General features: G+C 37.1%; 3 protein-coding genes across 6 annotated transcripts; all 3 read right to left on the reverse strand.

The window, feature by feature from the left end:
• Window positions 1-410: 410 nt before the first annotated feature.
• LOC109035126 (probable ATP-dependent DNA helicase RecS) lies at window positions 411-5,792 on the reverse strand. Its single transcript, XM_019048622.2, has one exon. It carries the CDS (start codon window positions 5,790-5,792, stop codon window positions 3,672-3,674), a length of 2,121 nt encoding a protein of 706 aa, XP_018904167.2. The 3' UTR covers window positions 411-3,671.
• Window positions 5,681-26,058, reverse strand: LOC140223744 (uncharacterized). Of its 2 annotated transcripts, XM_072305506.1 has the most exons (4): window positions 25,796-26,057; window positions 23,981-24,236; window positions 23,115-23,391; window positions 5,681-5,818 (listed from the first exon to the last, which is right to left on the reverse strand). In XM_072305506.1, the coding sequence occupies exons 1-4, from the start codon at window positions 25,901-25,903 to the stop codon at window positions 5,785-5,787; spliced, it is 675 nt and encodes a 224-aa protein (XP_072161607.1). In that variant the 5' UTR covers window positions 25,904-26,057; the 3' UTR covers window positions 5,681-5,784. The 2 variants fall into 2 exon arrangements, with proteins under 2 accessions (XP_072161607.1, XP_072161606.1); XM_072305505.1 differs by lacking the exon at window positions 5,681-5,818 and having other exon boundaries at window positions 18,445-23,391; window positions 25,796-26,058.
• On the reverse strand, window positions 8,875-18,195 carry LOC109035114 (uncharacterized). Of its 3 annotated transcripts, none has more exons than XM_019048612.2 (6): window positions 18,051-18,193; window positions 17,625-17,662; window positions 16,204-16,297; window positions 15,225-15,370; window positions 12,823-12,889; window positions 8,875-9,942 (listed from the first exon to the last, which is right to left on the reverse strand). In XM_019048612.2, the coding sequence occupies exons 1-5, from the start codon at window positions 18,052-18,054 to the stop codon at window positions 12,824-12,826; spliced, it is 348 nt and encodes a 115-aa protein (XP_018904157.1). In that variant the 5' UTR covers window positions 18,055-18,193; the 3' UTR covers window positions 8,875-9,942; window position 12,823. The 3 variants fall into 3 exon arrangements, 2 of the variants coding, with proteins under 2 accessions (XP_018904157.1, XP_018904156.1); XR_011900694.1 differs by having other exon boundaries at window positions 9,873-9,942; window positions 12,689-12,889; window positions 18,051-18,194; XM_019048611.2 differs by lacking the exon at window positions 12,823-12,889 and having other exon boundaries at window positions 18,051-18,195.
• Window positions 26,059-26,173: the final 115 nt, after the last annotated feature.

Consider the following 26,173-nt stretch of genomic DNA (forward strand, 5'->3'; position numbering starts at 1 on the left):
AGGAAGAGTTTCATTTCCAATAAAAAAATCAAAAAGCGGGTTACAAGTAGGTAACTCCATGCCATTGAGGGTTAAGAAATTTTTGAGTTAAATTTCTTTGACACATGTGGAAACTTTTTTCACTTAAAGTATCCTTTTTAAATGAATCCTCGCAGATGTTTGGAGCAAAGTCAGAATCGGCTGAAAATGGATTGAAGGCTTGCAAGATAGTCTTCTTCCGTAAGGGAGGGGAATTTCTCATTAAAATAATTGCCATGAATTCAATAAGATGTCAAAAAATTTCTGCCCAATTGAGCAGACAACTAGATAAAATTATTCTAAATACGAACAGTGAAAAGATGAAAGAAGTTCATCTACAATGAGTTATTCTCAAACGAACAGGAAGGGTAAAAAAAAAAAAAAAGATTGAATTTCTGGAAAAAGAAAAGATGAATTTATTTGGAAAATCTTACAGCACCAAAGAATGTAATATTGCGGATACCTACAATTGAAGAATTGAACACTCGGACATTTTAAATTAATAGGTCGATGACACAATGCTATATATCTTTATAAGAGATGGAAATAAGATATCTTTTTAAGATATGCAATAATTTAGATTTTTAATAAATTGAAGAAGTGCAATGATATGGGTCTTTCTTAGATTGAAAATACACAGTGATGGGTACAGAGCTTACTTCGATAAAAAACACAATTATACTGATCTTAAATAGATTGAAAAGGCATACATAATAACACGAACATTTTTTGAAACCTAAATCATTTCAAAAATCAACAATTTTGAGAAATCTCCATGTGTTGAACCAACTTTTTTGAAAGGTACCAAAAAGGGGGGGGGGGTTTGAAGGGGGTTTTTGAAATACCTACCAATCAGAAGTAATGTCAAAATGCTGAGAGAAGTAGGTGCTTAGTAAATGAATGCACAAAAAACTGGGCATAAAACTGTGTAGCTCATGATTTTCAATACCTAAGTATTTTAATTATAAAAAGAAGTTCGTCAGAGAGAATCAACTTGAAAAAAGATACAATTTTCAATGAAAAAAATTCAGTCTGTTCAAAAATAATTTGAATGACTTCACAGTGTCAAAGTATTCAGTCGTCACATGGTCTAATTATGATCAAGCAGGTTACAAAGAAATTAGCACTACTAAAAATGTAGGAGATATGTGAAAGACCCATGTGATGTTATCTAATTCCAAAAATTGAATTAAGTGACACAAAAAATAAATTACAGTACTGTCTAAAAATGGAGGGAAAACACTCAAATAGTGAAAAAAGATTCTGTTGGAGCAAAATTGGTCACTGGTTGTGACCGATAGGGACCTACGGAACAACAGACGAGATTTGAGACGGTTGGATCCTCATCATGAGGTTTCCAATTGAAATACTGCAAACAAAATATTTACTCTCTTGTGGACAGTGAAACTTAGTGAGTCTTTCCCTCAGATATGAAATTATATTGCAAAATGCCGATTCACCTAGAAAAGTACAAACATGCAAACAGGAAAATACACACATACACACAAATCAGGAAGTATAAACATACACACGAAAAGGAAAGTATAAATATTTACACAAACGTCCTAATGTGAATAAATATTAGTGATTTTGGAATTATTAGGTTATCAATTTTTACACTTCTACATTCCGAAGTCGAAGGATGATCATTCTCTCAGTTCTTTCAAAGGGAAAACCACACATGTATAAAAATGCTGAGTAAATATTTAAAAAAACAAAATTGGAGCTAAATTGAATAGAATAAACAAGAAATAATACTCAGGGGCCGAGTGTAACAGAGAAGCGTCGACTTTGAAGCGAGGAAAAGAGGTTAGAAGTTATATATATACTCCTTCATGAGACTTGATATAAAGGAATAAGTCGTTTCAGCTTTGCTTGTGTTCAAAATGTTTTTTCTCAGCTTTAAACTTTGGAATGGAAATTTTTTTTGAAGAGTCTAATTCGAAACTACACTTAAACAGTTTTTCTCCAAACTGCAGCTTGGTGCATCTCTGTTAAACTCGATCCGTACATTAACTAATCATTATATCTACGATAGAAATAAAAATTTGAGAGCGAAAACTGGAGATAAAATATTCTCAACAACTTATAAATACAACAAATTTGAAATTCTTTTGAATGACTAAAAACAGAATTTGCATAACTACTAAGATTGTACCCCTTTGTACAGAATTTGCATTCCATAAAAAAAAAAAAAAAACGTTGTGAATACTGTACCTTCAAATGCCGACAAAAATCCGATAAAATAGAGAATAATAAAACTTTAAAGGGGAAAAAATGAAAAATATGATTCACAATATGTGCTGATTGCAAATGATGCATTTTAAAAGTACATGTAATCTTAACTGCTATGCAGAGGTTTTGCTTGGTTACCTACTAAAAAAAATTACCTACTCACATAACAAAAGAGCTTAAGTATAGAAGCTTATCGATAAATAACATCTTCTGTCGACTCTGAGTCACTGAAAGCTGTCAATGACACCAATTGACTGCTGTAAAGCTATTTTTGGATTCAATTTCTAATTTTTTGGTACTTAAAGATTAAGTTCTAGTAACAAGCAATACTAGGCAAACGCATGCTAAGGAAATTTCACGGAGTTGAAGAAATAGCACGGATTATGAGGGAATTCCGGGCAAGCTAAATTTCAAAATTTTTTTTACAATTTATTTTCATGATCTCCTAGGCCCTATAAACAGTACTAATTTTACTTTTCATGTGACAATTCCAAGGAAGGCAGCTAGGGCTTATGAGTTAATTTTTCGGCACTTATATATGCATTTGGAGTAGAACTGCGACAACAGAAGATTGGTGATTGAGGAAAGTAGAGGGTCGATAGATGAATCATTATCGAGTGATGTTAATTGATAGCAATAATTTTTATCAATATCGATTCAACGATTGAGCCGCAGCAGTATAGTCTCCCTGGCTAGCAAGAAAAAGAGCTGTTCTTGACCGCTGATTTAGTGATGCAAAACTTCAAGTTAAAAAGTTGAAAAAAATTCTCATATCAGCCCTGCTTCACCCAAAATTTACTCACGAAGAGTAGAATTTTAGAACTTAACGTAAGCAGTCTTAACACCATACGAAAGAAGAAAAAAAAAATAGCCAATACTGAATCCTTCCGTAAGCAGTGAAATTTCCTTTGCTGAAAAGCACACATAGCACACTCTGTTGGTGCGCATCAAAAAATGAAAGTATTTTATGTTTTCCATAAAATAGAAAACAGTGGGAGAAAAATGATCAAGTCATTCAGTTTGACTTAACATGCAAAGGTACAAACTTAAGTACTAGAATACTGCCGTGCTAAGGAAATACGCTGTATGAATGTTCAAGAGTTGCCAAATTTCCTCCCGTAAAATGTATGTTTGTAAGGAGGGGTATGAAAATTTTCTCTTACGATTTTCAAGATAATTAAGATCAGATATAGAATAAAATTCTCTGAAATATGAAGAAAAATATTCTTGCGTTTCCCTGAAAATTCTCATTTTACCAAAGAAAATTTGGCAACATCTGACGACTCATACAACGCTCTTACTCACCATAACAAAACAGTGTATTATTATCAGTACCTAATCTGCACACATTCTACCTTAAAATACACAGGATACGTAAATTGGAGGAATATCATTTGACAGCGGTGATTAATGAACTTCTACCGAAGTTTAATAAGTGCCACAGGATACACTTCATATTTCTGACTATTTGCTTCCCGCAACAATGCTGCTACAGTAGCAAGTGTCAAACCGGAATCTACAATATCATCTACAAGCAATACAGGACCATGAGCAAGCTGCGTTACCTTGAAAACGCCATCTAAATTCTTCCGTTGATGGACGCTATTATGCTGGTCCTTTTGAGGTTCCTTGTCAGCAATTTGGTCAATCGCATTGACAAAGGGGAGTCCTAGCTTTGAGGCCAAGCGTTGAGCAAATGACGGTACCAAGTTAGGATGATCTTTGGAGGGCACACAGCATACGTAGGCTGGGAATGGATCAGGTTTCCACCGTCCACCTATCATATTCGCCGTGGCATCGCAGAGTAGGTCAGAAAAATGATTGTTTATATATTTGTCTTTTCTGACGATTTCACTCCAGCCAGCATCTCCCCATAGGGATAGCGCTCTTCCTGGGGCAGCTGCTAATTCCTCCCTAAATGGATAGGAGCTAAAAGATATTGGAGAAGTATAGGCAGGTAATAGACAAATAGGTTCTAGTAGTTCGAAAGAATTTTCATACTTGAAAGGAGGAATAGTGATGTCTGGATTAGTTAGGAAAAACTTGGCGGCTTCTTCTAAGTCTGCATCAACGGGCTCATCAACGATGAGCCTCTGAACACAGGAGTTACACTTTCCACAAGCTATTGGAACTCCTGGATCATCTAATTCTTCTTGTAAGAAGTTCATTTTGCACCCTGGATGATCTATGTAGTCCAATACACGTTTCCATTCCTTCTCTCGACGAAGAGTTAAGCTGAGGCCTTTGAATTCGGAAGAGTTCATGTTGAAAGGAACAGGCATTCTATACCACATGTTTCCGTCTTTTTTAATAGGAGCAGGCTTTTCAGCACTTAGATATTTCAAAGTTTTCTCAATCTTATCCTGGCGCATATTGACTTGGCTCTTGATATCATAAAGTGTTAGGCCATTATTTTCTTCCAGTGCTTGTACAATTTTTCTTATGTCTGTCTCTGATGGGAGAGCAGTTCTTCGAAAATACTCATGTATGTCCTCCTCTTTGGTTCCCAGCATGAGTATTCCTACGGCATAATCAATGCCACGCCCAGCCCGTCCCACTTGCTGATAATAAGTGATGACAGACTCTGGGGCTTGGCTATGAATAACAAAACCCAGATCAGGTTTGTCAAACCCCATTCCTAGCGCTGAAGTGGCCACCAACACTTTTAACTCATTGTTTAGGAGTCGATTCTCAAGGCGCTGACGATGAGTATAGTCGCTGAGTTGTCCGTGATAAAGATCTGCTTTGACATTATTATAATTAAGCCACTTCACCATTTCCTCAGCTTCCCTTCTTCGTAGCACATACATTATGCCACAACCCTCAAGTTTAGGAATATTTTTCGCCAACCAGGCAAGCTGGAAAGCAGGGTCTGCAATTTTCATGGTTTGTAAAGCAAGGCTTTCGCGGTATAATGATCCACGAATAATATGAAGTTCACCTAGCTGAGATTTCAGATCGTCAATGACAGGCTGAGTAGCAGTAGCCGTGGTGGCGACTACTGCTGCATCAGCAGGCAGCAATTGAAGAATGTCAATGATTCGGCCATAGTCCGGGCGAAAGTCATGGCCCCAAACAGAAATGCAGTGGGCTTCATCAATCACTAGGAGAGCGATTTTCTTGCAGATTCGTGAAAAAATAGTGGACATGAACCAATCATCTGACAGTCGCTCTGGAGAAATTAACAAACAATCAATCTCATTGTTGAGAACCTTCTCAGTAAGAGCTCCCCTCTCTCCCCAGTTGGTGGAATTGAAAGAGCCAGCTACTACATTAAAGCGTTTGGCAGTTTCAATCTGATTATTCATGAGAGCCAAAAGTGGGGATATAATTATAGTCGGCCCAAAATTTTGTTGCCGAAAAATCTTGGTGCTTAGGAAATAGATGGAGCTCTTACCCCATCCTGTGTGTTGGACTACTAGTAGTCTCTTACGGTGATTGACCAACGCATCGATTGCTTCCCACTGATCTTCTTTGAATGTTGCGGCAGGGTCTCCAACTGCTGATTGCAGTAAAGTTAGGGCTTTGTCTCTATCCATGGCAGGTGCTCAATTGATCTACACCGCTGAAAAAGGTAGGATGATTGGATGAGACAAACTTACGAGAACGACTAGTGACTTCGGGAATCAAATAAAATGTCTCCGAGTAGGAGAAGAGATAGTAAAATCCAGGACCGCAGAGCTATGGGGTTCAATGCACACTGTCAGTGCGAATCCAATTAAAGCTGGTATGAATGGCAGTGAAATAATGACAGGGGTATCTATGCAGTTGTATATTATTTGAAAGCAGAGGATTGGCAGAAAAACTAACCGAAGGCACAACAGGAGCAATCTGAACAGAAGATGAACACATGCACAGCCAGCACTACACGACCACAACACATCGACTGAAAACTGAGAGCTGCTGAGAACTGACACTTTAAGGCGGAAGACGAGCACTGACTTTCACTGAACCATAGAATTTTATTCTATGACTGAACGAACACTGATGCTGCGCCCATGATTTCACTGGTATTTATAATGCAAGGGTTATGACTCATGCAGATTGCATCAAATGTCATAATATTGCATCATCATTAGGGGAACGTGAGTGAAAAAGAACCGACTGATCCTGATCTCATCTCATTGGTCAATCAGTTCCGTTCCGTGTGTCCGTGCGAACCGGAAACATAATACAATGAGGACCGGAAACCACCCGTTTGAAGAGGCGGGAACTTCAAAATGATTCTAAGGCGTTGCGTCCATGCCTCTCCCAGATATATTGTTCAATAGTACAGAAACGCTTATTTTCACAGTTAACATATTGTTCCTCGATTACTATAGAATTTTATCAGGAGATAATGTGCTGGCAGCTAGTTAAGGTGATTTGTCAAGCTCAAGTGATGTGGTCAGACTGGCATGCGATATATGGCATCGATTATGTAAAAAATCTCGGCAGATTTTGAATTTTTAGCAAAAAGAAGGACAATAACCCCTGCACGTAAGCCTAAAAAATCATTCTAAACCAAAAAATTGGCAAAATTTAGAGAAATGAAGGTGGAATAGTCTTTGAAGAAAAATCTCACATCTGATTCAGCTATCGACTCTGTATCGAATGTGAGGTTTTTTTCCCAACACTATTCTGCTTTCATTTCTTTGACTTGTGCCGATTTTTGGGTTTAGAATGATTCTTTAGGCTAGTGCGCAGGGGCTATCCTCCTTTTCTTTTTCTAAAAATTCAAAACCTGCCGAGATTTTTTTACCTAATTGATGCGATATATCGCATGCCAGTTCGACCACGTCACTTGAGCTTGACGAATCACCTTAAGCTCAAAACCACTCCTGACTCATTTGGGTACTTGAAAAATGTGATTTTGGTGCCTTTCAAAGTCCATCCGGCTAAGTATTCTTGTGCTATTCATTATTTTTGATCTTAAAACAAATTTTGGGATGATTTTCAAAACAGGAAATGAACTATCAAAAGTTACAGTTAAAAATTTGCTTTCATTTTTTACTTCATGGAAGAATGACCAACAGTCATCGTTGTTTTGCACAAAATTTTTTGAGATTTTCTTATTGTATTTTCAAGATAATTTTAGAAGAATTCAGTGCGAAAAAGTTCCTCTTTTAAATATGAATCATAAGTAAAAATTCTGAAAAAAAATCAAACTAATTGTGAGTTACCTTTTGTTGTTGTCACAGTCTTGAAACGTGAAACTATCAGTCTAAATTAGTACAACTGTAGTGCGATCAAAAATATCTGAGACAACTTGCTTTGAAAGTAGAGCGGTAATTTTTACACTCTGTAGGAGCTAGAACCCTGTTCAATTTTTTAACTTGGATGGTAGAAAGATACAACTAAATTGAAAGATTCACATTTCGTCTTAGAAGACGTAAAACAATGGTCAGATTCTGAACAAATGTATTTCACCATGATTTTATGTGTATCCCAAAAAATAAACAATTTTGAAAATTCTATGGGAAAGTTACTGAAAAATCTGAGGTTGACTGAATGTTGATAAGACTGACATCCCAGAAATCTAAAATTATACAATCGCAGTTTGGCTGCTTCAATTTTAAAACTAAAACAGTCAACTAAGAGTTGCAGAAATGAATGGGAAGGGCAAATAAATTTGATTACGACGGGAGTAATTAGAAAAAAAAATTTAATGGTTAGAAATAAATATTTTGAAAAACAATGTTGTACATTGATTTTTTGGGACCTGAAAATTTCAGAAAAAAAAAGAAAACTTAAAAATTATAACGCACTTAAAGTGTAATTTGTAGACGGCATAATTAAGTGTTAATTTTTATGGCACCAAGGGCCGAAAAGAACTATGTACCACACTTCTTCCTCACGAGAACTGAGGACCCTCTTTGAAAAAGGGCCTACAAAACAGTGATACCCAACAGGTTATCTTCTACAGACCATGTAAGTTAACATGCCCATAATTTCATAGGTTCTTTTTTCAAAGGGGTTTTCAGTTGTTGCCAACAAATGATCATGACGATCATATTGGCATCCAAAAAGGGCAGTGAACGGGCTGTGCAAAGGCACATGTATAGAACACAGTTTAGAGCTTAAAGAATAGTCCTTAAGAAAATTGAGGGTGATCCAAAAAAAATTCTGCACCACTAGCACCAGGCATCGTGCAAGTAACTTTTGAACGAATTAAAATAGAGACTTGAAATTTTGTGAATGCTCCTAGATCAAGGGAACGTACTTCTTGGACACCCAAAATTTAAAAGAGATCACCCTGTAGCAGGGCAAGAGCCCAAGGGGACATAGGAGTGGTGCAGGACTATTGGATCACCCTGTATGACATTGATGAAACTAGAATAACTTGCCCCCTAATATTGGAGTTGAAAATTTTACAATAACATTTTAATTTTTAAAGGACAGCGAATCAAGATAGTTGCTGAAAGTGTTCACAGAATATTCTCTGTTCAGCGAAGAAAGACTCCGGTTTAGAAGGAATTGCGCTGTATATTTATACATTTAAGAGTAATGCATGCAAGAGAGTCTGCGTAGTTGAAAAATGAGATGCATCGTTTTCTAGTTTCATTGTTGATAAGTACTTAACACAAGATATAAAGTGGGAACAAATACAGAATTGCAAAAACTTCTGAAGAAGATTTTCTGGACATAAATGTGCAGAAAAAATCCTTCTAAAAATTTCTTCTACATAAAATGTTTAGAGAAGCGAGAAAACATCAAGAAACTGAACAATGACGTTCCGTTTAACCATTTCTGATGGCTAAAAATTGAGGAATAGATACTGATAACGGGAAATCCCACTGGAAGGCGTTGTCTTAGAGAATTTTAGAGATGGAGGATGTTCAGGAGAATCACAAAGATGATATTAGCTGTTTTGGTAGCTGTTTGGTTTTTGAGGGGTAAATGCGTTCTATGACTAATAAGTAGATTTCAAGATTTGAAGAGGACTGGACAGATGTTTCAGCAAAGCTTCAGTCACGGTTATCCGAAACTTTAGGGAAAAATTCACACTGGCAATAGAAACTGCTTTTCCAAATAAGATGCTAAATCAAGTGATTCAACCAATGACAGAGAAAGACTTGATTAAAAATTCTAAATTACAAAAAATTCCAGTCATAAATGATAAAAGTTCATACAGTTACGCCCAAATTATTTTCAACCTGGAAATGCCACGAAACGGCTACTTTCTGCTCTGTTGGAAAAGCCTACTCTACAAATTAATACAAGTGTTAATTTGTTAAAAATTCTAAGAGGTTAAGCAAGTTTCATCACGATTATTTGCTGAAATGTATCAATTCATTACATCTGAGGTTCCTAGCTTGCAGAAAAGTTTTAACAATTAGTAAGAGAGGTATTTTTCCAGAAACATTATCAGGAAATTAAAGTTCCACCAAGCTGAACGACAAGAATCTCAGACTTATATTTTGTTTACTCTCTCACATTGGCCGAGAGTAAACGCTGTAAGGACTAGATTTAATGGAAACCTTCATTCTTTGATTCTTTTGTGGATTCCTAAATTTAGGAGCGAACCAATTTCAGCTACATGGAATAGACAGAGAAAAAGTATAGTTAAATTTAGTTTTTCCTCCTTATTTTGACGACCTCCTGGCGGAAGTTTCGGCGATGACTCCTCTTTTTCAGCATTTTCTTGTATGCGTTTTCCCACTTTGCAGCCTCTGTATCATTCAGTGCGCCTGGAGGGTGCATCCGCATCTAAAAGAATTAAGAACAAAATTTTTAAAAAAAATACACATTGAGGATAAACAAGATGGAGAGACTAGCCTTCACCTCCTTCGACGGATTTTTCAGGAGAGCAGAAATCAAAAATTAGGAAAAGTCCTTTCCAGTTTTAGATGGAAAAATATTTGAATCATCTCTGAGAACAAGTACTTGAAGTAGCGACTCAAGATATCATGTTTAAAAGACAAAAATTGTTTTTTCTCTCAAATGTGTAGTTATGCGGGGTGAAGATGTCTAAAATTTTTGCTTGATTTTCTTAGGGGGCCATTTTGCTTTTCATTTAAAATAGCTGTCCAGAAAATAATGAAACAATCTATTTTTTACGGTACCGACGTTAGAGTTGTAGCATTCAATTTTCTAGGACTGAGCGAATATTCGAAAATCTCTAATATTCGAGTTCGAATATTTTTTTTTATATTCGATTCGAACTCGAGCTTGAAAACCTCGAATATTACATTATTCCATCATTTATATAACTTAGTACAAAATCATCATACATCATTCTTTTCCTAATTTTTCAATGTTTGAGATTGCTCATTTTTGTTGATCTCATTTTTTAATTTTTTTTAGTACCTAAATCATTATTTTGAGATTTACGTTGGTAATTCTGTATTTTTTCTCCCCACAGCAAATCGGACTTTGTAGAAAAACGTTGCCCAAATAAAAATCTAATGAATTTATTTATTTCTGATTCTGTAATCTTCACCAATGATAGTATAAATACTAGATTTTCTTTTTCAACTTAATTATTTTTTGTGATTCTGTCTATGAACTATACTAGAAAATTTGCACCAAGAAAATACTTTCAGTGCCCAAATTTAAATAAAATGTATTGAAACACAAGATATAACGTAAAGAGAAAGTATTTACTATATTAATTAAAACAACATCAAATATTTTTTCTTTGAGTTCAATGACAAAGAAGTGTTTCTGATCAGAAATAGGTAAAAATATTCGATTTAAATCGATTCGATATTCGAACTTCTTTTTTTTTAAATCGATTCAATTTCAGGCAAAAAAACCGTATTCGCCCAGCTCTAAAATTTTCCTTGGATTAAAAAATCGACAAATATTATCCGTGCAATTTACTGTAACCGTTGAAGGGCTGATGATAGATAGTCTCTGATAATAAATATCAATTATTCAAGTAGAATCTCCATTGATAGGTTTGGTAAACTTCAGATTATCTTCAGACTTCAGCTTAGTTATCATCAGTTCAACTCATTCTACCTAAAATTTCTTCCCAAAAAAATTCGAATGACACCGCAGTACAGATCATATTTCAGTAGTAGTCTGTATCATGAAATTAAGACATGAGATATTTTTATTCATAAACAGAAATAAAAAAATGGAGAGCCAATTCTGATGAGATACCATAAAGAGACATAAAGAGAACGTAAAGAGATGCAATGAATAATGATGCAAATATACAGTCATGTTAGAAAAGAGAAATGCCAGTAGCTGATGACAAACTAAGAAGCAAAAGCGATCACAATACCTTGCAGAGATAATCTAATTTGGTTTCATACCCACTTACAGAGCACTGAATTTCTGATGACTTGAGAGAAAAAATAATTCTATGAGTACATAAAGTCTATATTGACGGTGTAAGCATGCAACCACACATCTCATTTGCGGTGTTTTATTTTTTTCAAGTGAGAAGAAATCGCATTATTCCTTGAAGTTTTTGCAGGACTTCCTTCGCACAGAGAATAATTATCACGGCAGTTTTTGAGGATTTCCGTTCAGTGGCTTCCCATTCAAAAAATTAAGTATGACAGGAAGTCTGCAACATCACAAACCGAGATACGTGGTTGCCGAATAACACCATTGGTATTTAAAATCATTGCTACTTAGGGTGCTTCAATAATTTCATGCAACCATGCGAAAAGGAGAAAAAGGAAAGGCATGCAAACAATTGAAACCTCCAAAGAATGAAGAAAATACATGTCACTTTTTACAAATTGAGAATTTTGAGGAAATTAGAAATTTTGAACAGATTTTGTTCCTAGGTAAACAAACATTGCAAGCACCGTACCTCAAAAACTAAATATTTTCAGCTCTGCGACATTTGTAACATTTTTTTCACTAATTATAAGACTTAATTTAATTTTTAAACTATAAACTTAAGTCTTCCAAATTCACAAACACGTTTTTTGCATCATGCAGTGGAGATTTCAGTTCAAAAGTTATAGCTGAACTATCGATTGCTCTACAAGCACGACTTATGGACATTTATTTTGGGTTCTTGACAAGGTCGAACTGTTGGTCAATGTATTGCATCGATTAAAACAAAAATCTGCCAAGATTTTGATGCAGTCATACGCAACGAACATGCTAAGAACCCCGTATACCCAAGGTTTAAGCAGTAGTGATAATAGCAAAAAAGTATGTCCATTTAGTGAAAGAATTATAAGGACAGGAAAAATATCAAATATTCATGACACCCAAGAGGAGGCTCTAATTTTTAAAACACAAAATTATGCAATGAAGTTTCCAATTCACGTTTTTCTTCCAATCGCTGCTTGAGTGAGGCTTGACTAGATAGAAAAGAAGTAAAGAAATGTTGATGCAGTGGTGAAATTTAGCACCTCGCTGAGCACGTGATTTCATTCAGAGGTCCATAGGCTGAGGCTTAATAAGAGCCTGCTACTATAGTATTCATTGGCCAATGAAATATTTTAGGCAATCACCACATGCGGAATGAAACATTCCTCACTTTTGCGAAGGATGTTGACAGAAAAGAGTCTAAGATTTTTTTCTAAATGCACACAAACGCAACTGTAGGTGCGTTAAGACAGTTTTGGTAAGAGAGTTTCACAAAGTCCGCGCAATCAACGTTTGAATTGATACCTTATGTTTCCGTTTTAATGTTATCTTCTTTGACAGCGGACTGATCGATTTTTTTGGCGTACCTCTTCTGAAATTTGAAATGTGTTAAATATACAGTTAATTTATTAACAATACTAAACACAATATTAAATGATTGACACTAATCTAAAAAGTTAATTAATACACTATGTACAGAACGTTAGGATACCGGCCACATAAATTAAAAGCTTATACAGCATGAACACCAAATCGGCATGGCACATAAAATTAAAATTGTAATAGAAACATCAGAAATGAGTCACCAAATAAAGTTGAGAATTTCGGTAGGTAAATACTATGTTTTAAGTTAAAATTGTGATGAAGGAACTTAGAGTGTCTCTAAAGGGTTATTGTATGTTCTATCTAATGGTTCATATGAATAGTGAAAGAATTTTTGGTATTTACTGATGTTTCCTGGTAAACTAGCAAATTAGTTTAACAGCTAATTACAATCATGCAATTAAAAAAAGTCTGTCAAAAATAATATGTTGATTAAATTGATGTTAATGTAAATATCAAATGAATTCACTGGATAAATCTAGCGGAATGACATGAATCATCGTTTCATCTTGCTGGTTCAACATACTGGTCCTAGCTGACAGAAGCAAAACTGTGTGCTTCTAGGTATGTTTTCTCAACCATGCAATTCCGAAGTATAATCATCATTTTTGCTCAGTAGCATCTAAATGATGTGTGTAACCAGTAATTGACTCTCATGAAATTTAAAGGAACTGTCGAGTAAGATAAGTAAATTCAGACTTTTAATGGTCTTGTATGTATTATACTGGTTAAATTTTAATTCTTAATGATGGAAGGAAAAAGAAAGTGTCACAGACATTATCCAGACTTAAGTAAGTGTCCATCTGCGGGGCGATTATTGAAATTTCTTGTTTGTCGGGACGACATAGATGACATAGGTTAAAAGGCGGAGCGTGATTGGTCGGCTATGTCTTATCGCTGCTTTGTTGTGCTTTGTCAGGTGGAATGATCGACAAGCTAACGGCACCTCTTAAGTTTCCGACAGTATGTCGATCATTCCACCTGACAAAGGCACGATAAAGCAGCAATAAGACATAGCCGACCAATCACGCTCCGCCTTTTAACCTATGTCATCTATGTCGTCCCGACGAACAAGAAATTTCAATAATCGCCCCGCTGAAGACTACTTTTTATAAGTAAAAACAAAGACTAATTTGGTAACCTCCATGGTAAAATGATTCTGAAAAAAAAAATTTAATACAACTCCATACTTTAAGAGACAGTGTGCTGAAAAAATTCTGGGGTCCTCGCGACTCTTCCTCCATACTGCTGGGCTAAGGAAAAACGCCGTATGAGTCTTCAGACGTTGCCAAATTTCTTTCGATAAAAACCGAATTTACTGCAAAAATTCTGAGCATTTTGTTCCAAAATTTTCAGACAATATTGTACGCAATTTAATCTAAAACATCTGAGAATTTTAAGGAAAAATATGCATAAATTTCGTCAAAAATACATGTTTTATCAAGGGAAGTTTGACAACTCTTGAATGTTTAAACGGCGTTCTTCCTGAGCATGGCAGCATAGCGCTTATTTTCTGCTCTACTGACCCACTTAAATCAATCCTACAGAGGGGGAAGTCGTAAAGACCCTGGAATGTGTCTAGCATAGGTATGATGTTTGACAAAATTTCATTAAATTTTGATTTTCATAAATAACTACTTGATAGCGACAGAGCTCTGAGGAATAACAAATGCATGTATGGGTTTTGATTTTTCAAAGATTTTTTCTGTGAAAACGTGCCTGGGGCAATAAAATTTGAGAGGCCAGACTTCCACAAAACTTTAGGATAAATTTCTTGCATTAGAATTTGGATGTATTAGTCTGCTATTGGTCATTCTGATCTGCATTATAATTTAGACGAAAATCTCTGTTCAATAAATGTTGAATTCATCACACGAATTATGAATTAATCGCTTGCATCTCACCACACACTGTTAAATGGTTCAGAAAAAGGGTAGCATCTTTCTGCAGTTTGAGTGTTTTCAAATCTTGCATGGTCATCATGACACTGTCTGCAAATGTAATTGCGCTCAGTCATGATGACAAATGTTGAAGTCAGCTAGTTAATTTGTTACTGTATAACCACAGAGCTCTGAGAAATAACAAATGCATACATGGGCTCTGATTTTTCAAAGATTTTTTCTGAGAAAAAGTAATTTGGGCAATAATATTTTGTTGTTTCAACAAGCAGCTGGTACTAAACTAAGTACTTTTCATTATTGTAATCTTACTTGTGAGAGACTTGGCCAAGTTCACATCAAATTCATAGAATTAAGTCTTAGCCTTCTCTTAATTGAGTTAGTTTATGAGATTATATAATTATATAAAAAACAAATGAATCATACCATTATCCTGTACTTTTCTTTGCATGCATATTCTGTTTCATCGACATCATGATAACAATCTGATTTGTAGTCAGCTGGTAGAGGTTTCCCATCGAATTCGCATAACTTGCTGATAGGCTTGGCATGAACGAACATCTTCTCAAAACCTGAAGCAACAGGGACTTTGTTAGAAAACAAGACATACAAAAAAAAAGCAAGGATGAGGTTGAGGTATTCTAGTTACTGTGACACAGTATCATCTTCTTCTCAGAAAAGAAACAACGTAACGCTTAATTTTGAGCATTCAGGTTTGGATGATACTAAAAATATTTGATGGATTTCTCTCCAGCAAAGCCCATTTCTTCCATGGACTGTAAAGTGAACAAGTGTGCAATGGCGTGACAAAGTATTGCTGAGCCTCCCTTCAAACAATTTTCCTGGGCTCCTTTCTGTTTCCAATCATACTTCAAAAGTACCCTCTCACCTCCCTTTCCTCACCTCTCTCTTTCTTTGTCCCCCCCTCCCCCGTATATATAATGGTCCTTAAAAATTTTACGAAAAGCTCAAAATCCTTAAGGTGATTAAAAGGGTAAGATTTTTGATAATACTGAATTAGAAGACTGGAACCCTGTAACAAACAATAAGTTAAAAGAAATAACGAGAAAAAAATCAGAGGGGTCCTACATTCAGAAAAAGGCTCAACTTTTAGAGTCATATCCAATAATTAAATAAAAAAAAATGCTGCAGCCGGAAGCCCCAAGGACCAGGATACCTGGGCCCCCTGTATTGCAGGAACTAGGAGGTGGTTACGTTAATGTACAAGGGTCACTCTCTGACCACAAGAAGACCAAATCAACCTAAATCATATGAAACATTTTGACGAGAATTTGAAAAAATAGGGCTTTGGTTTATGAGCCTTGACTATAGCAATACATTTAATGATATGTTTTGTAGACTTGAGACTTTTTTCGCAGAAACTTCACGTTAAAGACATATTTACCTGTGGGTTTTTGAAGAGGACAGTAAAATACACCTGGAGTTTTCTTGTCAAAAACAATGGATTTTCTCATCATGTCACCTGCGTTAACTGTTACCTGATTCAGAAAAAAAAAGGACTCATCAGAGAAACAATTCCTAACTAATTAACACCAAGATTACTCAAGAGAGACATGCAACGTTGTCATCAATACAACACAATTTAAAAAAATGTACTAAAATTCCTAATTCACTTTAAACTCTAGTCTTAAGAAATATTGATTAATATCAGTGTCGAAATTAAAATTTCTCAGTACTTTTTTCTAGAGTACCTGTATAGCGAGAGTATGGACAGATCGCTTCATGGAGGGCTTAGGGCCCAAAAGTGCAGCCACCCTTCTAACCAACTTCTAACGCACAAAATTTCACTGCCAGTCTGTAGATTCCAATTCTAACGAAGATGGCTAAGAAAGTACTTAAATGAGCGTTCTTCCACAAAAATGAGTAAATTTATGCAAAAACTAAGTCAAATACGTGCTTTATAAACGATGGTTCGTAACAGTTGTATTAATAAATCGCTCTGGATAATTGAAATTCATAGGTTGGCTGCATTTCTGGGCCCTAACTTTATTCGCGGAGGCATCGGTGAAGGCCTGATGGATTTTCGGAGTTTCACATCTGTCTATACTCTCGCTATACAGGTACTCTACTTTTTTCTAGCTTGGAACAAAAATGGATTTTTCAGTGAAAATAAAATTAAAAAAATAATTTAGACATTTTTTTAATTTAGTGTATCCAACCATTAAGCTTAACACAAAGTTAAATTACTGAAATTGTTTGGATGTCCCCAGGCTCAGCAAAAATGATGACGGTAAGAATCGTAAAAGCAAAGGCAGATTTATGATTACTGCCCACATTGGCTTTAAAGTAAAAAGACTGACATCAGGATCAAACTAGGTACCCACAACCTGATGAGTACTACGATAACTATTTGAATTTTTTCATGTGAGGGTACCTTATTAAATTACCAATACAGATCCTAAAATAATGATTAAAGAGTGAGAAAGAAAACTCTGGGCTGAGAACAATATTTTCAGAAATACTTGACGACCAGTTAAAAATACAGGGTTACTCAAAAGTCACGCACCACTGGCCATAACTTTAGTTTTAATTATGATATCGACTTTCGCTTTGAGATGTTTTTCCTCATATCGAGGGGGAAACTTTTTTAGGTCCTTTCCAGTTTTTTGATCCCCTCGGGGAGGTGGGAGGGGGGAGGGGGCAACTCAGAAATTTCAAATGGCCAGCTCCCTCACAGCCAGTGGTGCGTGATTTTTGAATAACCCTATATATGTCCATACGTGGGTGGATTGAGTATGATGAAAGGTCACAGATCTCATGATATCTGGATAAAATGATTTAACTACCTATTTAAAAAACACTTACCAGAAGCGTAAGAAGGCCCAAAATCCATGGTAAGATACCTGAAAAACAAATTAAAACCAAAAAAATCACTCAATTGACTGATGCCAATGACACATGAATAGAAGGTGCCCTGGGGGCACTATGACGAAATGTCGTGATTAGGCTCAACAAGTATGCCGTAATCATTCTAAATTAAGACACACACCATAATAAAAGGGCTAGCCGTTGCAGAGGGACCAAAAAAAGAGGATTCGAAGGCATTTGCGAAACATTTTGGGTCCGAGCTGAACCGTATTGATAAAGAGCGATCTCGGAATGAAATCGAGCTGGAGACTTGAACAGTTGGTTAGGAAAAAGAGACACGAGCAAAGGCAGCTCACGACCAGAGTTTTAAAGTTATACTGACGAGATTTTTCGAATGAGGGTTTTTTTTTAAAATAAACTTACCCATTTTGAGATGGCGAGAGGCTTCGTAGCTTGGAATCAAAATAATCGGGCTGGACTTGAGTATGCGGATGCGAGATCGCTCAGTGTTCGGTCATCATGGGCGCCAGTGAGCAGAGGTGAAGAGTGAACTCGACTGTTGTTTTACGGTTCTTCCAGCGGATCCTCGGAGCTCTCCCGCTCCAACAAGTTCGCCGCACCGTGGGTTACCAACCGCCACGTGTCGTTCAAAAATCACACGGGGGAAATTTAGTGACGCTCACAAATTCGGGGTTCTCTCGGACCGAGAATTAAAGTGAATTCGAATCAATTCAGGGTGTCTAGTTTTTCAGGGTTACTAGTATTTTTTAATTTTGAAAAATCCTGATATTTTCCTAATTTTTCCTGATATTTTAGAAAAAAAATTCCTGATTTCTTCATTTTGAAAATTCCTGAGTTTTCGACAAAGACGGCGCGACGACTCCTGGCACGGTAGGCAAAAAGCAGTAAGACTTCTCCGCTGAGGAGATTCGCGTAAGAAAAATTCCTGATAAAACGTCCGATTTTTCCGATTTTCCTGATTTTTTTCTGATCGGCCAAAATTCCTGATATTTTCCAGTTTTTCCGATTTTTTCTGGTGCTAGACACCCTGTTTTTGCCATCTCAGGAAATCCTGATTTTTCCTGATTTTGAACTGCAGAATCCTGATTTCATAATTTTTCCAAATCCTGATTTTTTGTGGAGTGAGAAAATAGGCGAATGTGACTTCACAAAAATGGCTCGATAAAAAAATCCGATCAGACGGCCGGCTTTTCTCGAATCCTGATTTTACGACCGATTTTTCCTCTGATCCTGATGAAATCGGGATCAAATCCTGATTGGCCTCAAATCCTGATAGAAACTGGAAAATCCTGATGCTAGACACCCCGAGAGAAGGGAAAGACGCATATTGTCATTTCGCCTTCATTTTCAGAGGTCGGCCAGAGTATATACTCCGTGCAGAAAGTTACATGATCGAGGATTTACTTTTGCAAACGGTAAAAATTCGGGACTTATTTCGGACCAAAAATCATGGGCATTTGGACTCATTGACGGAGGAGATGACGCAAATCGCCATTTCGCCTTCAATTTTCGAGAAAGGCCAAAGTAGGGACATACTCCGTGCAGAAATATATGAAACTATATATTTACAGTTACCTACTTTGGGGCTTTCTCCGGACAAAATTGCTTGAACCTTCTCCCTTCTCAGGGCTGCTACAGAATTTAGAAAATTAAAGTCCCTGACATTTCCCTGATTCCCCTGACACATTTTGGTAAAATTCCCTGACAATTGAGCAAACGTCAGATTGTCACGAAGACATAGTTGGAAACGCTTTTCGGGGCAAATTCGTTGCCCGAAACGTCAAACCCACCCGGGAAAGCAAACATAGGTGACTTGACGATTTTTCCCTGACATTCCCAGGTTTTCCCTGGCTTTTTCAAAATTCCCTGACCATTCCCGGTATTTCCTGACTGTGACGACTCTGCCTTCTGCCATTTCCGCTGACATTCCCAGGTTTTCCCTAACTTTTCAAAATTCCCTGACAATTCCCGGTATTTCCTGACTGTGACGACCCTGCCCTCTGCCTTTTCCCCTAACATTCCCAGGTTTTCCCTAACTTTTCGAAATTCCCTGTCAATTCCCGGTATTCCCTGCCTTCTGCCCTCCCCCCCACCCCGAATAAGTTCCTAGTTCCGCGGATGCTGGCGAAGGTACCGAATGCTATGAAACTGGGGCCACTGGGCGGCGAGCGTGGGGTCGTCGTGGTCGGGCGCCTGCGCGTTGCCAGATTGGGCAGCGCTGACGTCATCCGCGCTCCGGGTGCCCCACGTCCGACCCTGAGAAATGCAACCGCGCCCCCGCTCGGACCCGACTACGCTGCCGTCCTCAGGAAAACGCCGTATGAACCTTCAGGCCTTGCCAAACTTCCTTGAACAACCGACAAATTTATCAGGAAAATTCTCAGTATTCCCCCCCAATTTATCAGAGATTCAGTTCACGATTGAATCTAAAATATCTGAAACTTTTGAGGAAAACGACGCATTACTTTCTTCAAAGATACATGTTTTATTCGGGGAAATTTGGCGACTCTCGAATGTTCATACGGCGTTCTTCCTTAGCACAGCGGTACGGTTCTCCCATTTTGCACGCCCCCCCCTCCCCCGCCCACGGCTGCAATGGGCACTGCTCGATGACTGTGGCATCGCTACGCTAACCGAACTGCGCTTCCGCGCCAGTTGTCAATTGGCCCGGAAAAATCCCACTTTCGCCCGTGGGAAAGTTGCAAACTCAGCTAATTTTTTCTGCTAAAACTGCTGTCATCAGACTTTGGAAGAAAAAAGGGGGAGGGAACTTGAAAATACTTGATTGCGACCGTTCGCGAGAAACGGGACTCGGGGCCTGGTCGTAGGCGGAACGAGTATGGGGAGGAAGGGGGGGGGGAGCTGGTACCTCTCAAGAAAAATGGGCGATATTGCTTTGTAATTGTGACATTATTTATAATAGCAATTATATTTCGATGAATTTTTTGGTTAAAACAGCTCAGAATTGCTCCTGAGATAACTCGATTTTCCATGCAAAATTACCAGGGGAGGCCTCAGCAACCCTCTTTGCGGCTAAGGAAATCCCCTGACGACCCCCCCCCCCCCCCCCCCGGGAGATCGGGAAACCCCAAACCCCTTTTTGACAATGAGTTTATTCGTGACCTCCCTATGCAAGGTGCCTTTTTGCTCCCCTCGCCTAAATAAAGGTCCTGGATCCACCGACGGATCTGGTCTCGACAATGTATGCAACTATTGCGGAAATATGATGCAGCTGTTCCAAGAACTTAGTGATCAACAAAAGTGTCTAGACTATAAGTGAAACTTTCAAGGTCAGAAGCACAACTAAAGTAATCGAGGCTTCTGACCTTGGAAGTTTCTCTTATAGTTGAAACATTTTTGTTCAGCATTTTCACAGAGGAAATATATTGCTGCTTTAACAATTGAATTGTTAAAAAATATTTCTGACAAGTTTCAAATGTATTTTTTACATTAGTGGAAAACTACATATGATGTAACCAAGGGGGTGGTTATATTAGCATCTTTTATAGTAAAATATACATTGAAATAAATCGGAATTTTTAACTGAAAAATTGTTAAATCAGCAATAAGTATCATTTTTTCCATGTTGTTCCTAAAACAGTTGCACTGTTGAGACCAGGCCTTAACTTACAAAAACTCAAAATTAAGTTGGATACTGATCCTCGAGCATACTCAGGAAAAAACTCTCATGTTAAGCCGCGCTGGAGGTGCGGCAATTTGGAGTTTCGCTTTATAGAGAAGCTTTTAGACGTCCTCATGTACTATTTTTAAGATTTGAAATTGTCAGATTAAAATTCAACTTTACGCTAGTATTGGCACAAAAGTGCACTCAGTGGCTTGCCACTTCTTCCACACACTACAACAAAATTTTCTGTCGAGATCGAAAAATCCAATTTTTTCAACTCAACTTTGACAAAAATTGCTCGACTGAAATTTTGACATTTTTTTCTCGAGAGTACATATAATGACAAATGAACCAAATTTTTGATGAAATTTTTTTTATATAAACAAATTAACAAACTATTATACAAATTCCCTTTCTTGAACTCAAGTCCTCTGATGAGATGGATAGCACCTCTTGAGTTCAAGAAATTGAAGGTTCATTGATCACTTTATCTACAAATCAAAATTTTGTTATTTACAATGAACTCCTAATAATGGAGAGAACTTAAATGAATTAAGTGATGATGGACATCAAAGTGATTCTTACATTGTAGTTAATCAAACAAATTGACTCAAGACCTGTAGATCTATCGCAAATATGCCGTAGTTGGTTAAATTATGCAGTGGGTAATCGATGCATATTAGTTTCGTTGAATGCATGAATTCACAAAAAAGAAAATCAAATATTTAAAGCAGTAGATAACAAAAAGTGCACTGTAACAAAAAGAAAATATACAAAATTCCAGTCTCAAAACATTGAGACCAGCAAAAATTCAATCTAAAATCACAAAAACTGTAAGTATTAAAATTACTGAGAGGTATTTGATGAGCGACATATGAGTATTGTTTGATTGGCATGAACACTTCCTTTCGAGAAAATGTTGATTGTCTCGATGTTTAAGGATAACGCAGGCTTTTTGGAAAATTTTTTTCGAAAAGAAAAACGACCAACAATCACAAATTGTGGGGAGACATTGAAAGTTCTTACAGCTTCAAAAGTTGTCCGCCAAAACAGAGCATTTTGTCTGCAAGTACTTTACAACTAATTAAGGAATTCTCAAAGCTGTAAATTTTCCTGGCTCCTGATTTAAATGGGTCCGCACTAATTGAAAAATCAGGATGAAATGATTGGTCTTCAATACTGAAGACCTTACCAGTCCAAAGGGCCTAGAGCACCACATTCTTCAATAAAAGATCCTGCTCCCTGATTTGAATGACGTTATATTCTAAGAGGAACAACTTAAGTTGAGATTTTCGAATAAAAAAATACCGTGGTGATATTTCCTGGGAAGCATAAGCATCTATCACAGCAAAATCAATCACATGATAACTATGCATAATAGCTGGTGTAGAAAAAATAAAGACGCAAAAACACACAATAGGAGTGTGACGAACTGATTAAGCTATCATAATTTTCTGATCCATTAATGAAAATAGTAACTTAAACCTGAGTGCAAATTTTGTCTTCAAACCTCACTTTGTTAGGCTTTTAAATTCAAATGCTTTGTTAGGCTTTTCAGCTTGGAAATTTAAACTTTTTTAACTGGGAGAAAGATAAAGTTCCATCAACTTTTAAAACTCTGGAATGTATCGTTTGAAGCTGGAAAATGCATGGCCAAACACAAGAACCCTTTGACATCGTCTTTCAAAAGCTCCTTCAATTTAAGATGAACAAAATTGGTCAATTTTTCTGATTCACTTTTAGATGCATGCCACCTTTTTGTCGACAAGAACATGACTAGAAACTGCACGTGAAGCGGGTACAATGAAACAAAGGCATTGAGATCTGCTTTATGTACTGACCTTACTCCTTTTATAAACATTCGGATTAATTCCACAATGTGAGCAGTGAGGTTTGTTTGGATAAGGATTTCATTCATGATGCTAGTTGCTGCTTGGAAGACTTCTGGTGACTCAGCAGCCAAGCGAACGATGGCTGAGTGACGAGGTTGGCTCCAGAGCGCCTTTGCTGAAAGGCAGTCATCTTCTTTCAGGAGTAATTGCGATAATGAGGCTTCTAATAAGGACGGATGAGTTTTCAATATTTGCTCTAGAGCTTTCATAGATAGCTTCAAGTCACCTAAAAAGTTAAAACGAGTTATTTCAAATTTTTAATAGTTAGCGCAATTTTCCAAAGGTGACTAAGTTGTTAATTAGATAGTTGTGTAGGTGCCACACAATTATCTGATTCCATAAATAACAGTGCCAGAAATCAGGTGTAATTGCTTGATATGATGGTGCTTAGAATTTATTACAAGTAGATAAAGATTTTATCACTTTTAAATTGTGATTTCATATCAACTACATTGGAATTTCATCTTCATAAAATTGGGTGAAACCTCAAACGGCTTCGCATTCATTTTCCAGTAAAAATAGCATTTACACCACATCATTTGCCATCAGTTTTCCAAGAGTGGAGCAGGGTGATGTGATATTGTGATGATGTCACTCTTGGAAAATTCTGTCTGGATGAGGAAGTCCCCTTAGATGAGGAAAATAAGACGAAAAATTTGACTGTTAACTATGTATCTCTAAGAGTGCCTAGACCACGAGATTCTATCCTTGACATTTTGATACAGACTTCCTTTGAATTTGCTTTCCATGTGGGAGAAAAATACTTTTTTTACTCAAAAAGGAAACGAGAGAGCAAAAATATCAAGACAACAAACCTCTTTTTTCCCAGATTTTTTCTAACAACTCATGGTGCATCAAACTTCCACTATCATAAATACGATCGACTAACTGGGCCATTAAATTGGCGACAAAATACGACGGGGCTGCATTGAGAAGTGTGGCACCTAGACGTGGCCAAAACTCATGTTGTTCCAAACACAGCGATTGGACATTGGAGTTGCTCAAAAGACTCTGCAAGTTGAGCGATGAGGGAGATAAATCATTCAAAGAGGTCACTACCTGAAGGAGCGTCTGCAAAAAAGAAAAAAATAGTTACGATTTAAGCACCGAAATGTAAGGACCTTGAATGAAAGTGTGCCTCCATACATACAAAAGCAGCCAGAACACTTTGGTTCTGAAAAAGCGACAAGTTTCAGAATTCCCTTGATGAAAGTCTGCTAGAGGGATTGCGTAATCGGATTTCACTTTCGGCAAGAAAATTTACAGCATGCAACTCAAAGTATTCTAGTAACGTTCAGGCAAAGAACACTAAGTGAGTTCTGTTTCATCAATACTTAGTTCACTTCTTAATCTACTTTTACTGTCCTGCGCTCTCACACCTTGCTGTAACCAATGATTTCCTTTCATGAACTCCTCCCTCTCAAACAGTTATGTTATTTTTAACTCAATTTCTGACAGGAATAGAACTACAATTGAGCATACTAGTGCTAAATGTAACAATACACAAGAGGGAAAGATGGGGTGTGCTCTAGAGAGCTGCATAAGAAACGATGTAAAACCGGGCGTGATTACCTTTGGAGAAATGGAAAAGCAGGATTTTACATTCTACCGGACGGAACTAAGCGCCAACTTTACGGGGCACTAATGATCCGTGGGCATGGCAAAAGAAAGCTGTGGCTAGAGCTCACGAGTTAAAAACAACCACGGGCAACCGCTGCGATGGCTTCGTCGTCGCTGACTTCACTGCTCCTTAATGATTCCCATTCATTCTTACGACCCTCGACTAACGAGCACATCCCTTTTATCTCACCTGTCTCTGGTTCTGCTTGGCGGTAATAAGTATGTCCAATTGGACTGTGTTAAACAGAAAGGAACCAAGCCACATCAGCTTTCGCCAGATTTGATTGGACAATTTAATTTTTTTCATGAAAACGGTTGTGCGGATGTTTGTGCAAATTTTAGGGAATTTTCTGCATGGTATGAAATAAATTCCTTAAAATATTCTGAGGAATCCGTACAAAAATTCTCTTGTAAAATATGAGGTTGCTCAGTTAAATTTGGCAATGGCTGATGTGGCTTGGTTAAACCGTCAGTGTGGAAGGTATTGGATAAATACGATCCAATCATAAGAAACATCCATAGAGAAAAAAAGGAGTTGTTTGCATTTCGGGCATCTTGGATTTTCTTGATAATGTGGGTCGGTATGGACAATTTTTAACATCAAATTTCTTGGGAATGGTGTGGATTAGGGAAAAAATTCATTCTGTATAAAGTATTTAAAATTATATCATGAGTTGATTAAAGCAAAAAACTCGGACGTTATGGTCTGTATTTCATACTTAAAATTTCGGATTTTGCTGGAATATCAATGCCATGCAGTACTGACCTATGTCACCGGGTAAGCAATCCTCAAGATGCAAACACCTCCTTTTTTTTCTATGAGGTACATCAGGTGTCAGTGTCTGCTACATAATACATCTGTAACATGATAATTTCTGCCGAGGAGCCATTTCTTGGCGACATATCTCAAGATGTAACATTGCGTACTTGGAACTCCTTGAATTTTTAAAATGAGAAGACTCATCAGCGAATATGGAGAAAACAGTCAGAATAAGGTAAAAAAAGCTCACCCAACACTGTCGAAGCACATCATCCGTTACCCTCAGCGACTCCCTCTCTTTGAGGACATGCTCGTAAAAAGCTTGGATTTTATCGATGTTCCAAGCATTTTCATCCATAAGTCCATGTAGCGATAAGTTGAAATGGTGTGGGTTTAAAATCTAAGCACGGTTTGATAAAAATTAGCGACATGGAAAAAGCCGTGGACACAGCAAAGCAAATAGGAAGCACAGAATTCGGTTATCAATTATCAAAATAAAACAAAATCGCATGTGGTCGGTTGGCGGAGGGGGAGGGCAAGGGGAGAAGGGAAGGAAATCTCCATGCGGTGTTGCCATAAGTTAAAAGTACAAAAGTATTTACATCAGCGATACAAGTGGCTAAATTTG

The sequence above is a fragment of the Bemisia tabaci genome, chromosome 10 (genome assembly GCF_918797505.1).
Source record: "Bemisia tabaci chromosome 10, PGI_BMITA_v3".
Classification (NCBI taxonomy): domain Eukaryota; kingdom Metazoa; phylum Arthropoda; class Insecta; order Hemiptera; family Aleyrodidae; genus Bemisia; species Bemisia tabaci.

Excerpts from the sequence above, each read along its gene's own strand:
- LOC109035126 (XM_019048622.2), bottom strand. The coding sequence starts at position 5,792 with ATGGATAGAGACAAAGCCCTAACTTTACTGCAATCAGCAGTTGGAGAC.
- LOC109035114 (XM_019048611.2), bottom strand. Across the intron at positions 15,371-16,203 it reads TCCTCTTCAAAAACCCACAG|GTTTTGAGAAGATGTTCGTT; the intron begins GTAAATATGTCT and ends CTGTTGCTTCAG. Across the intron at positions 9,943-15,224 it reads AAGAAAAGTACAGGATAATG|ATGCGGATGCACCCTCCAGG; the intron begins GTATGATTCATT and ends TAATTCTTTTAG.
- LOC140223744 (XM_072305505.1), bottom strand. The coding sequence starts at position 25,903 with ATGGATGAAAATGCTTGGAACATCGATAAAATCCAAGCTTTTTACGAG. Across the intron at positions 24,237-25,795 it reads ATGTGCTTCGACAGTGTTGG|ACGCTCCTTCAGGTAGTGAC; the intron begins GTGAGCTTTTTT and ends TCTTTTTTGCAG. Across the intron at positions 23,392-23,980 it reads AAAAATCTGGGAAAAAAGAG|GTGACTTGAAGCTATCTATG; the intron begins GTTTGTTGTCTT and ends TTAACTTTTTAG.